At 42.7% G+C, this 13,034-nt stretch overlaps 4 protein-coding genes across 11 annotated transcripts in view; 2 read left to right on the top strand and 2 right to left on the bottom strand.

Moving 5' to 3' along the window:
• LOC119138123 (cytohesin-3) overlaps positions 1-5,045 on the bottom strand; it is a 14,527-nt gene extending 9,482 nt beyond the window's left edge. For 2 of the 3 annotated variants that reach the window (XR_005101079.1, XM_037277900.1), the window contains exons 1-2: positions 4,899-5,045; positions 4,122-4,536 (exon numbers count right to left, since the gene is read on the bottom strand). Coding sequence is in view for 2 of the 3 variants with exons in the window: in XM_037277900.1 (XP_037133795.1) it covers positions 4,122-4,140 (19 nt within the window). In the remaining variant the exon portion in view is untranslated. The remainder of the gene's footprint in view (positions 1-4,121; positions 4,537-4,898) is intronic. The other variant, XM_037277901.1, reaches the window with a different exon arrangement.
• Positions 1-7,470, top strand: part of usp42 (ubiquitin specific peptidase 42) — a 25,418-nt gene extending 17,948 nt beyond the window's left edge. For 2 of the 5 annotated variants that reach the window (XM_037277780.1, XM_037277779.1), the window contains 3 exons: positions 5,285-5,396; positions 6,220-6,319; positions 6,391-6,690. The gene's annotated coding sequence lies outside the window, so the exon portion shown is untranslated. Of the gene's footprint in view, positions 1-5,284; positions 5,407-6,219; positions 6,320-6,390; positions 6,900-7,276 lie in introns of those variants that run through there. The other 3 variants (XM_037277778.1, XM_037277776.1, XM_037277777.1) reach the window with 3 other exon arrangements.
• On the top strand, positions 7,314-10,591 carry LOC119138172 (ras-related C3 botulinum toxin substrate 1-like). Its single transcript, XM_037277994.1, has 7 exons — positions 7,314-7,607; positions 8,095-8,166; positions 8,247-8,364; positions 9,075-9,137; positions 9,236-9,395; positions 9,505-9,649; positions 9,680-10,591. Exons 1-6 carry the CDS (start codon positions 7,573-7,575, stop codon positions 9,633-9,635), a joined length of 579 nt encoding a protein of 192 aa, XP_037133889.1. The 5' UTR covers positions 7,314-7,572; the 3' UTR covers positions 9,636-9,649; positions 9,680-10,591.
• On the bottom strand, positions 10,346-13,034 carry crym (crystallin, mu). 2 transcript variants are annotated; one of them, XM_037277948.1, is made up of 8 exons: positions 12,810-13,034; positions 12,244-12,394; positions 12,112-12,174; positions 11,940-12,041; positions 11,129-11,312; positions 10,939-10,984; positions 10,772-10,856; positions 10,346-10,699 (listed from the first exon to the last, which is right to left on the bottom strand). In XM_037277948.1, exons 1-8 carry the CDS (start codon positions 12,974-12,976, stop codon positions 10,676-10,678), a joined length of 822 nt encoding a protein of 273 aa, XP_037133843.1. In that variant the 5' UTR covers positions 12,977-13,034; the 3' UTR covers positions 10,346-10,675. The 2 variants fall into 2 exon arrangements, with proteins under 2 accessions (XP_037133843.1, XP_037133842.1); XM_037277947.1 differs by having other exon boundaries at positions 10,939-11,060; positions 12,810-13,029.

Below are 13,034 nucleotides of genomic sequence, written 5' to 3'. Positions count from 1 at the left end.
CTTTTATAAAAAATTGATTAAATAAAAAACATTTTTTTGGGTGGTGTTCTGTGCGATTTTTCCAATGTAAAATCCAACATATATATATATATATATATATATATGCATTGGCTCAATAAAGGTTGCGACACATTATCGAGCCCACCGAGCTTGCAGAAAGTGAGAATCCCACGCTCACTTAACATGGGCTGCTGTGTGACCGCGGGTGGATTTAACCATGCTTCCCTGGCTTTATTTAGCGACTTAACGCACTTTAATGCTTTCAAAAAAAAAACAAAAAAAACATCCCTGTTGCTCTGCTTGGCAGTACAGCAAACAAGTGGGCCTCTAATCTAACCCCCCCCCCCCTCCCCCTCATTGCCTCCCACTGGATAAGCATTCACATTACAACCCGGGTCATATAGACAGACAGACGAAGAACACAACCACACACACACACACACACACACACACGGGGAGGGCCAGCTGGCACTAATCCCGCACACTCCCCCTCCAAAACCCCCAATAGAAGCGGAAGTGTGATGTATGGCCGACCTGTACGCAGATGTTGCAGCTGCCCGATTCTAACCTACTTTGCCTCGGCTGGATAAAAAGCAGCACGTGGAGCAGCAGATAGGCCGTTTGGTGTTGTGCGCTACTCGGATGTTTGGGCCTGGCGCCACGTCGCAAAAAAAATGATGGGCTGTCATGTCATCATAATGCAGGAGGTGGAAGTTATTCATAGACTTGCAAGGCTGTCAAAGATGCAGAAGAAGCTGGAATGTGAAAACGGAAGAGTGAATGTAAAATACATTTTGGGCGTGCAAGCATATTGCTTTTTGGACTCGCCGTGTTTTACCGGCTTATTAATATGGAGTCTCGCGTGAGTCCCCCCTCCCCCACATTATAAAAATTGTAATGCTTTCATTTGCATCAGTGGTTATCTGGTGCAAATGTGACATCCAGTTAACTAGCTAGCTATACTGTCATCCACAAATGCATCTTTCCTTGAGATCGTGTACTGGCGTGACCGTTTTAGAGTGCCTCATTGTGCACCAAAATTATTTGTATGTTTTTGTTTTTTAACAAACAAAAAATTTGAATATTTCCTCTCTTTTCTTGGTAGCAGCTCTTCTCTTTGCGTGAGAGAAAAGATTTGGGGAGCTTCTAGTTTTTCTTTTAACTACCTCACAGAGGATATGGGGCTCAAAGAAGCTGATTGCTTGGGTTAAGCCGCAGATTTTGGGGACGGGCGACCTCCCGCCGAGAACGTATTTACAACGGGGGTGGTCCGCCCATAATGTCCTCATTCGATCACACATCTGCTCAGCATCAGCGCTATCATAATACAGTATGTTGGAATCTACGGTAGGATCTGAGAGGTTTTGCCGTCCTATGTTGGCAGGCCAAAATAATCAGCATTTGATCGGCCTGAGAATGAAACATTCTGATGTTTTTTTTTCTTCTAGCATCTGGACAGGGTTAGGGTCTGTCCAAACATCTCTGTTGTGGTGACTGAACTGAAAAGTCTTGTTTCTTTTTGTGCTTTAAGATGTAAATTTGAAAATAGGTTTCTTCTTGTAGCCAGTGATGTTTTCAAACATGCAAACACGTGACACAAATTTGGACGATCATTTCCACACCTCTGCTTGCCTGCTCCAGGCTGTCAGTCAGGTGACGGACAGGAAACAGAATGAATGTAATAATCCGCCCGATACGCTCGGCGACATTATTGCGATGCGTATCCAGCAATTTTGAAATGCTATCGTGATGACTTCTTTGATATCGTCTTTAGTTGGACGGGAAACTAACACCTTTCTCACCTCTGCAGAGACCCGCGCGCTACTTGTTACTATTCTAGTAAATTTCACAACGCCTTTCTCTTCTCTCCTCTGCACAGATTTGGAGAGCTTCCTTTCCACAAGCAATAAATCCACGTGAGACTACCTCTTTGCTGAATGTTGCCTCACTCGCCAACCCATCCCATCCACCTACACACACACATTTAAATGCAGTACCATGGTGATGGGAACATGCAGGGAAGCTTTCTCAGTCTCTTTCCTAATCAGCTCCATATGTAGTCTCCTCTCTCCACTCTTGATAGTAAAGTCTTTTACAAGCTCCCCTTCACTCCCATTTTACTCGCTGTTACTATCGGTGAGTTCAACATGCGCCATAACGTACACTATATTTAATCTTCTACTGTTGCCCCACAAATGTAATCTTGCCAGTCAAATGCAATTTGCAGTCTTAAGAAAATCTAATCTTAAGCCCTTCAACAACCAGGCAAAGATTTCTGTGTTGTAAATCTTCAGACACACAAAGGAGACATTTTGTTTTGGATGGGGTGAATTCAATCTGGCTCAATGCGTTTATAGCAAAGCTTTTTTTCCCCCCCGCTTCAGCCGAGCCAACAACAGACATTAACGAGAAATCAAGATTTTTTTCTTTTTGCCCAAAATGACTTTAACGTGAAAACAGCGACCGTCACAAGACTGAATTGATTAGTTGCATGTTTTGTTTCGAGAGTTCTGGATTCCTTTGACTCTCTTTGTTTGAGCTATTGTTATCAAACGCCTGCAACTCATCGGGATGTCAGCACGATTAATCTACCAATTTTGGAGTGTTTGTTTATTGAAGTGGGAGCCAAACTTGAAAAATGCAGTCAATGGCGAGCTGCCCCAAGTGACTGTCTGCTGCCCTCCCACACGGTGCGCCTATAGCCACAACAAAGATCGCACAACTTCCCCTTCGAAGCCACTAATTCCCTCCGAGGTGCAGCACTAGATTCCCAAAAATCACACATTCAGTGAGTGGTTTCCAGTTTTTACAAAATGAAATCCGGCATGTCATGTGACATATTGTCGTCTATCTGCTCTCAGATGACTTATCGGCCTTGCGACGCCCCGCGTGCGGAGGTGCGCGTGTGAGCAATGCGAAGTGACGTGTGCGGCGGTGGCCCTGTTAGCACTCGAGCGAGAATCAGGCGACGCTCCCCGTTAGTTTAACATTTATGATAAGTTATCTGAATAATTCATTCGGCGCAGGGGCTGTTTCCCGTCTGATCACAAACAGCATGTCTGACAGCCCGTCACATGGTCGACATTGACTATGGGGGGGGGTGATGGGGAAGTGGCAATGACAATGCCCGTCAACTCTTGCTAATCTCTCACAGTTTAACCGGCAAACTGTTATCAGACTCAAGTCCGTTTGTGTTCAAGGTGGGTGGCATTATCTGATGGAGGATGTATTTGCATGTGTGATAAGTAAGACAGACTGTTGGCAAAAAAAAAAAAAATTGATTGCAATTTGAGATTTGTGGGAAATCTACTCTCGGTTAGTCTTCACCTGTTTGCGGTTATTGGGCCCCAAACTAGGTCTAATATAAAACTATTGCACTATGTTGAAGTGATGGGAGTAGCTTCATTTCGCTTTGCCCCATGGAAAAGGGGATTTGCTGCCATCTTCTGGCCTCTAAAATTAATTCCAAGTATTTTTAGGTAGACTTTAAATTCTCAGATTTTTTTTCTTTGGCTGCAGTTTTCACTGTGGTTGAAAAAGTCATTTGTTATAAAACAAGCTTGTTTGAGAATTTGAGATGCAGAAGGAGGGCAAAAATATTAGATGACCATAAATGACTATACTGACGGTTCCGTTACGGAGCAATGCTGTTTTAAGTTCTAAATCTGATATCGCAAATAAATACATAATCTAAATTGGTTTCCAAAAAGTGTAGGTAACGAAAGCAAGTGATTTGCATGACACACTTTTGCCACTAGCGCATTATCAGTTATGAAGGGACATTCGGCGGCACTGGATTTCATCAGCAAACTACAAAGGAGCCTGAGCACTTGTTTGTGTGGCTGCCATCCATTTATCTTATCAATTCCACCCAGTTTGCAGACTTCAAATACAAGATAGTGTGCAAGAGAGAGACTTTCAAGCTTTGCTACAGGGGCTTCAAACAGATGGAAAATTATGTTTTTGTTTTGAAAAGACCAAGTGCCTTAAGCAAGGAAAGGGGAACTAGTACTTGTAGCTGTTTTTGCATAAAGGTGCAACCAATTTAGTAGCGCATGGATGTACACATCGAGCATCCATCCATGCCAGAGCGAGTGCTGAAGGAGGAAAAGCATCCTTACCATGATTGTTTTCATCCATATTGATCCAAGCGGTGACAGGGCAGTCCTCCTCAAGGTGTGTCCGGATGGACCCCTGCAAATCTATGTTTTTCCTCTCTTATTAGGATTTTTTTTTTTTTTCCTCTCTCCCCCCGTCTCTTTCCTCGGTGACAAGCCGGTGTGTATGAGTCTGTCAGACGTCTGGAGACAAGCAGATGATGGTGAAAATGAAGGAGTGCAAAGTGGCAGCAATCTGCCCACAAATGAATGTTAATCAGATCCTTAATTGTGAGGAAGGACGCGTGAAATGGAAATGTGTCCACGCGACGAGACTGTTCTCCCCCTCCTTCTCTCTCTCTCTCTCGTCTGATTCATCCTCAGCGAGTGTGTTCACATTCGCTCCGCTGCAACCGCTTCGACGTCCCAAGCCCCGCCCCTGCAAGCAAGCGACGCGCACACACACACATTCCCTGCTAAATGAATGAGAACTCATTGTGTAAAAAGCTGACGCGATCCTATTGTGCATCAGAAATAATATTCAGAGTTAGAATACACACATTTGAATAGTGTATTGTTTTTTTTTCTTACCGGTGTAGAAGGGGGATAAAAAAATAAAAATAATTACAATATCTGTAAGTTAGTTCAATTTAAAAAAAAAAGTATTTTTATCCTTACTTAAAATTACATTTTTGCCATGCATCTGCTTGTGTGCTCCCCTCCCACTGATGAAAATCCCTAATATTGGCTACACACCCTCAAATGACATAAACATGACATACAAAAATCAGGACGTCCAACCTAATAGAGGGCGCAGGATGAGGGCGTCTCCGTCACTTCACTTCCTTTCCTCAAACTTTCTTCCATTGTCCCCTGTGGTGTGGCACAATGAGTCCTCTGCCTCACCCCTCTTCCTGGACTCTCAGCTGCAAGCCGGGGTTAGGGATCGTCCCTGGAAAAGTGAACTGAGTCACGAGTTCAATTGGACAGGGACACACAGGAAGTTTTGCTTTAACTCGCATCATGTGCCTTTATAATTGTGGAGAATATTTGAAACAAATTCCACTACACCCTATAATAACAAACAGATTGTTAAATTAATCCTATATGGTCTATCAAGAGCTTGCAATTTGCTTTCTGACAGTTAAACTCTGTCTCCCCCCCCCCCCCCCCCCCCCCCCCTTAAGGCATCACCAAATTCTACAGCATAAGCAGTCACAAGTCATTGGAAGCATGTGACCATGTAATTGCTCCAACCTCAGAAGCCACCAACTGCTTTCTTTATATGAGAAACTTACTGTAAGTACCGGTAGGTTATTCCATGTTCATATGTCCAACATCCATATTTTCCACTCCAGAATAAATCGGATGTGAACGTTCCTCTCCAAATCCCACAGTCGTGCCAAAGTCCTGCGATCAATGAAACGCTAACTTGATGCATGTGTTGTTCACAATGTGCACCATTCTAGATCCAAAGCACATGTCCTGCAAATCAATTTGGATGTGCAAATACCATGTGAGAGTCAGACTTTTTGATTCATTCCTTGCTGATTAATTTCGGACCCATACCAGCCGCCACTAAAACCTATTTTAAGGGGAAAATAACAAATTCAGACGGATGTGCTGCAAGGGAGTATGTGTCAGCCACATTAAGATCCGTCGTGCACACATCTCGGGGGATGAGGGTGAAGTGACCCGGAGAGTTGCTGAGTGCTTACAGATGACCACGTTGGTGCGTGGCGAGGCCGGACACACGCATGCAAGCCCATACGGTCATTTTGTTTGCCATGATTCGGATGATGAAAGCCTCTTGTGTTGATTTAATGCAAAGGGAAAGGAACATAACTCTGCAGGGTACTCTTACATTTGCAGTTTGATTTAAACCTGCACTCAAAAGTATTGTCAACACAATCCCGAGGCGATTGGAAATAGATCTTCGTTTCTTGGTTTCATGCAAAGAGTTGTTGACAAGCCTTCTGGGAAATGTGGCGCACAAAAAAGCAAAATCAACAACATGTGATCGAAATAACCACAAATGCAACTATTTATCACAAACACATTTTCAGTTCTTATTTTTAGCTGGCTGCTCATTGTTTTTTCTTTATTTTATTTATTTTTAAAGACGCTGAACTTCTTTGGCTGGGCTTCAAGAGCTTTGCTGGAACTATTTCGGAATATCTACCTCTGTCATTTTTGGAATCGGCAACATTTCTGCTCAACAGGTACGTTTTTGTTTTTCCAATAAAGGTCTCATCCGTTTCTATCGTGGGCTTGTTTACACTTCTAATGCTAGTTTAGTTTTGCTAGCACTGCAGAAGCGCTTGCAGCATCTTTCCAAATGGGTGAGTTTTGCTTTCAAAGTCTTGCCACGGCCAGAAATTTGCCACCATATCCAGCATCAGCATGTGACTCACCTCACAGCTCCGTTACATCTGATCCAATCGGATCACAGAGATGACTCAAGGCCTATTGTTACCATGCTGCGTTTTCTGATCAGATCAGATAAACATAGCTTTGTGACTCCATGGGACCTCACCCCCCCCCCACCACCTATGATGACTAACAATCTGCATGTGCAAAAAAAAAATAAAAATTCGAGTTGTTCAACCCTAGCTCCGAGTAGTACTGTATTCCACATTTGCATCGGTTATGCAGGATAACTACTCCTCCAAAGCAACAGCCTCAGCTGGGTTCAACCATCTGTTTTATGAGCTCATCGAATCGGGGGAAATGCTTTGCAGGCATGTACTGCATCCCCGATTGCGCTTTTGAAATGTTGACTTCCCCCCCCCCCCAAATCAGGTGACTGCAGAGTTCCTGTGCACCCCAATATACATTTGTGAAATTTGTGAACATCTTGCATCATTTTACGTCCTGTGTTTTGTTTTACAAGCCCCCTAATGGGTTGGTGACAGAGCTCTTTCGCCTCCTTTTTAATCACTCACTTTGGCTTCCATGACTAGAACTTGATTATTTCTAGCGATTTTACTACTCAGGCGGTGTCTACATTGGTGTAATCTATACTCTTGTGAGTGGTTTAAAATAATAAATCTGGCCTACAGTATCCAATACAGTATTTTTGCCTACTTTTAGTAAAATGAATCCGATCCTGCAGTCCCAGTTCTAAGCAGTAGGTGGCAGCGTTTGCCTGTCATGGTTTGACCGGATGTGCCTTGCAGGGATTCTCCGGCTTCATCTCTCCACAAAGTGCGGCTGGTTTTCCTTTTAATCTCGACTCCGGTGTTTTTTTTTTTTTTTTTTCTTCCTTGGGTGTTGCCTTCCCTTTTCCAACTTTGGCGTGTCTGTCCATCTCGTCTTGCCGTGTAAGCTTTGTGAGTGGGCCAAATTACAAACATCTCCTTCATTATCCAACTGTTTTCTATTCAAGCGCTGTCACGTTCACGTTACCGTTTTTTAAAGGACTTGTTGATTTTCGACTGGCTAAGCTAACTGAGCTAAGCAAGGAGCGCTCCCGATGCAGGCCATTAAGTGTGTGGTGGTGGGTGACGGGTGAGTTCAACTTGATATGATCCTTTTTCGCCAACTTCTAACACAGTTATGATCGCAGTTGAGAGTTTAAAGTGTTGTTGATGTTGTTTACGTTTATTTATTTACGTTGACCCAGTTAGCGGCTAACAGGCTGCCACAGCTGTTGCTTCAGATAGCGGAGCAATCATGCTTACTTATCCTCGCAGGTCCAACTTTGTCATAACATCTCATACATAAAATCAAATGTTTTCACGTATATGAAATTAATTATAGTACAATAACACAGTGTAATGCTCATTCTTGAATGTTGATGCCAATTTCTCATGATAAAGCAATCACACTTATCCAGCAACCTTTGGACCCAGGGCCAGTTACTATAGGGCTGGGGATATGCCCCTTCAAAATGAAAATCGTCATCAAAATTTCTGATATCTATTTTTTTTTTCCTCTCGTACAAAGAGCAATATGGTATTATTGTAGTATTCAAAATAACTTTTGTTTTTTCTAGGGCTGTGGGTAAAACCTGCCTGCTCATCAGCTACACTACCAATGCTTTCCCTGGAGAGTACATCCCCACTGTGTAAGCCACACTAGAACACAGAGAGAATTGACAAAACCCCCTCCCCTCAAAATGATTTTTTTCTCTATGTCTCCCTTCAGTTTCGACAACTATTCCGCCAATGTGATGGTGGACGGTAAGCCGGTAAACCTCGGCCTTTGGGATACTGCGGGACAGGAGGACTACGACCGACTCAGGCCACTGTCCTACCCACAAACCGTACGTAGACCCGGGGCGCTTGCTTGTCGCATGCTATGCTGTCACGCCTTCAGCTCGTCACCAATTTTGAGTCATTCACGGCCCCAGACGGGAGTCTGCACACTCAGCAATTTGGAGCCTTGTATCCATAGTACCTATACACAGTCTGGAAGGCCGCTGGAGGGAGTGAAAGGAGCTCTTGTTTACTGGCCTTTGTCCTCACGACAAATCTGTCTCTGTGCCTCAGAGAGTGGGGGTCAGGTCTTAAGTGAACACATAGTTTCTGCAGATTTACAATGCCGGGGAATAAAAGCATTCACCCGCGTCTTCACTTCAGATTGTCTTAATTTTTCCGTTTCTTTTGAAATGTGATCACACTTAAACATTTTGCATCTTCAATCAAATTTTAATCTCTTGCAAAGGTAAGTAAGCCAAGCGTTGTACCTCGACTTGCAGATGACCCGAATAACTAGTTTTTCAGGATAATGTGAGAGTCAGAACATGAGCAAAAGCAGCAATTTGCCAATTATTCAGAACAATTCTCCCAAAAAAATGCTTCAGGTTAAAAAAAAGATGCTTGAATTTGTGTATTGCCACTCCCAGTTGAAATTCACTGCCAAACTAAATGGAAAACAAAGACATTATGTATTTAACCAAATGATATTTTCTATTTCTTTAAAATGTAGAAATCTATGTTTTTGTCTAATGCTATTTTGTTTCCCCCCTTTTAGGATGTCTTTCTGATTTGCTTCTCACTAGTTAGCCCCGCTTCTTTTGAAAATGTCCGGGCCAAGGTAAGAATGCGGCCTCTTCGTTTTAATAATAATTTTTCCATGTTCCATCTTTTGGGGTCTTTGAAGGTGCTCATTGTCTCACTGTTTTTGCTCACCAGTGGTACCCTGAGGTAAGACACCACTGCCCCAACACCCCCATCATCCTGGTGGGCACCAAGCTCGACCTGAGGGACGACAAGGACACCATCGAGAAGCTCAAGGAGAAGAAACTCGGGCCCATCATTTACCCTCAGGGCTTGGCCATGGCGAAAGAAATAAGTCAGTGATGTGCACAATTTGCATACACAATCTATTGTTAAAATGACCTCATCTTACAATTCACCTGGCCTATCAGTTTTAAAAATATTCATTTTTTTCCCTCCACCAGGTGCCGTAAAGTATCTCGAGTGTTCAGCTTTGACACAGCGCGGCCTTAAAACGGTGTTTGACGAAGCCATCCGGGCGGTCCTCTGCCCACCGCCCGTCAAGAAAAGAAGAAGGAAGTGCAGCGTTTTGTAAAAGCTGGAGCCTGGAAACGTGTCAGGTCTAAATACCATCAGACAAAACGATTGCCGTCCAGACTCGTCCAGCAACATTTGAGTTTGTTGCCCTACTTTCCTGATTGTTCTTTGTTTGTTTTTTGTTTTATCAACACTCATTAGATCAGGCTAGGTCCTTATTGAAAGGAAGAAAAAAAAAAAGTCTTCTTTTTTTGTTGTTTGATCAAGAGCATCTTGGTCATTTTCTATTCAATGTTTGGATTATGAAGTAAGACCTTTTGAAGATATTTTTACTTTAGTTAGAAATTCCCGGGGCCTTCATGACTTAACTCCATAAGAGGAAGTGTTTTTCATATGTTTTGTTAAATTGGGTTCAGCACGCCCCTAAATCCACCTTCAGGCAGTGGTTAAACCACTTTTCCATTAACTTCTCTTTTTTTATTGTTCAATTGCGATCGAAGGACCGATTGTTTACTATCTGATTTTAGAGTCAGCAAGCAGTAAAACAACGCGTGATTGCTTATAAAGAAGCTGTAGAATGCTTGCTGAGAAATGACGCCAGAGAAATGACTCGTGTTTTAACAGCCGTACGTGATGCTCAGCACAAAAGTGAAGTCGTTCATATAAAATCAGTATTTTCAATGCTCATGCGGTTGTTTATAGTGCAGATTTTATGACTTGAATATTTTACCTTAGATGCTTTCCCAACAATTAACATTTCCCAAGCTCTTTTTTTCTTCTTGAGAGCCTGCCTGTTGCATCATGAGGAGCCAGTACATGCATATGTGATCATCAGCTGGCATGTAACCTTTGAACGCGTTGTCAACACTACCCCACCCTGCTCCCCGCCCAAATGAGCAATGATCAAGTTGACGTCTTGGCTTCATGTTTCAGTGGAGCCTCATTGTGCACACTTGGATTTACAGTTATGGTATCATTTCATGTTTTATAAGTAAATAAAATCCTCAAAAATGAGTGAATGCATTAATACATTTATAGGTAAGTGACCCCAATGTTAGTTGGTTGTTGATTTCCATTGTTCAAACACCAGCTTGGCACTCACTGCATCTTCAACTCCCATTCCTATAAAAAAATAAAATAAATGCACACTTTGTTGTATGAGAAGTGTGAAGTCAAAGTATCGGTAGAATTTACCAAGCGATTTAAACAATGTTGTTTTCTCTTGGAGTGCAGGTTTTCCTCCACTGATGATTTCTCCGAGTTCTGCAAACACTTCCACCTAAAAAGATGACATCACCTTTAAACTTCAACACAAAGTCCATTGATTTGAAGCGATGAATTATAATAAATGACTGGCTGACCCCGGAGAGGATGATGTCACCAGACTCGACCATGGCTCCCTCCCTGCTGTCAACGTACACCACCGCCTCCTTCATCAGGACGTCATCCAGCTCTCGATATTTTGGGTCGCAAGCTCCCACCGCTGCCCGTCCGGTAAGATTTTTTTTTGTGGTTTGCAATTTGGGGGTGTTTTGGTGTTTGGCTGCTCACCTGCCACATGAGCTCCCGGTTTGACCCACTGTCCAAAGAGCACCGGCTCAGAACTTGAGGTGACGGTCACTATGACGTCAGCTCCCGTCACTGCTGCCTCAGCGGAGTCGCAGAGGGTAACGGGACCACTGACGGAGCTCTGAAATCTTGACATTCCTTGTTTTCTGTGGCCCCACACTCGCACCTTTCACCAGAATTCAAGGTTAAAGTAAACATTCTTAAAAATGAGTAAACAAATACTGTTTTTCCTAACTAACAAACTTGTGACAATATACATCACTAATCATAGTTAGATAAATTGTACCCAGAAAATAATAATAGTAAACCTGGAGCTGGTGATGGAGGGGGTTTTACTGGACACATATTTTTGGTACCCAGGAACTAGAATGAACTACAGACAAAATTATTTACTACATGTATTTTGGGTACTATTGTGTTCAGCTATGCCAAGTTTAGGGTTTAACGGTTACATTTCTTTCGGACTTGCTTAAAAATTACTTTAGTAGATCAAACTTGGTTTGAGGACATGTTAATATTTGACTTGCTGGTTAAATACCTTAAATGTTAATCAACATCTGCTCATTTCCATGCCCATGGTTGTTTAACATAAAATACTTGGGTACCCTTGGGCATGAAACTTGCAGAACCAATTTCTACTGAAGAAAAACAAACTTTGCTGTGAATACATTCCAGCACAGAATATTTCAATGTGGGGAAAAATGTATTTTATATTTTTTTGGATGTGGGGGACTTTTTTACAGTAATTACAACAACAACAAAAATCTACTACATTGTGTGATAAACTATGTACCTCATTAAATGAAAACATCTCAGTGAAGACAGTGTAGTGGCTCAGGGCTTGTTGTCCTGTACCCAATATGGCCAGCACCTCTGCTTTGGGAGGCATTAGCAACTGCACAATTTTTTTTTGGCACACTGTGAATGGCTGCTTTCAATGCCAAACACAAACGGAGAGAGCAAACCTTAGCAGAAATTGCAGACACCGCGGCTGTCCTCATGCACGTGATGACGTTGCCCTCCATCACCTGCAGATTGTTGTGACCGTTAAACATTCTGATGTGTAGCTGTCACATCCGCCGAAGAGCCCCACTCACGGCCTTCATGCTTCCAGTCTCGGGGTCCAGCAGCACCACCGTGGCATTAACTGAAGGCAGTTCGCAGCCTTTCTCCCGATTGTAGACGCCCACAAACTTTGTGCACAAGATTCCGTTGTTTTCCATGTACGTCGGCATCAAACACATGTTTCTGTTTAAAGGAGAAAAGTTTTTTTTCCACAAATCACATCTGTACCATGATTTTTTTTTAACATTAGAAACACATTTTTATTTATTGTATCTTATTAGTTACAGTTAGGTAATTTTAAGTTACAGTTAACTAATTTAAGTTTACAATAATTTCATTGCAATTTGATGTTATTTTTATTTAAAGTCAAATGGGATTATTAGGGGGAAATTATGTAATAGTTAAATCCGTATTTCTAAGCGCAATATAGTTTGGCAAAACGTCAGCGTCTGGAACCTGTCCCTCGCGAATAACGGGGGTTTATCACACTTTCATTCGCGAGTGAATAGCAACTCCAATCTTAGCTCCCCTGCAGAATCCGGACAAATAGACTCAAACTGTTTCGCAAGCGCCACCAGTCAGCATACTTTAGGCTTACCCGTTAAATTTCTGCAAATGCAGAGTAGACCTTACAGGTTGAATCACCTCCGAACTGTCCCTTCGGGAATATTTTGCCAAAGCTTCCTCCAGACGAGGGATGAGCTCCTCGTAGTGTAAGAGACGAGAAACTTCATTTTCCGAAATGACAACCGGTAGCTCGGCCATTGCTGCGAGTTTGCTTGCGGAGTTGGGATCTTTTTGCAGTCGTGGTAAAATTCTCGGT

The sequence above is a fragment of the Syngnathus acus genome, chromosome 19, assembly GCF_901709675.1.
Source record: "Syngnathus acus chromosome 19, fSynAcu1.2, whole genome shotgun sequence".
Lineage (NCBI taxonomy): Eukaryota > Metazoa > Chordata > Actinopteri > Syngnathiformes > Syngnathidae > Syngnathus > Syngnathus acus.
Note: the sequence above shows the minus strand (reverse complement) of the source record. Positions and strands in the feature narration are given on the sequence as shown.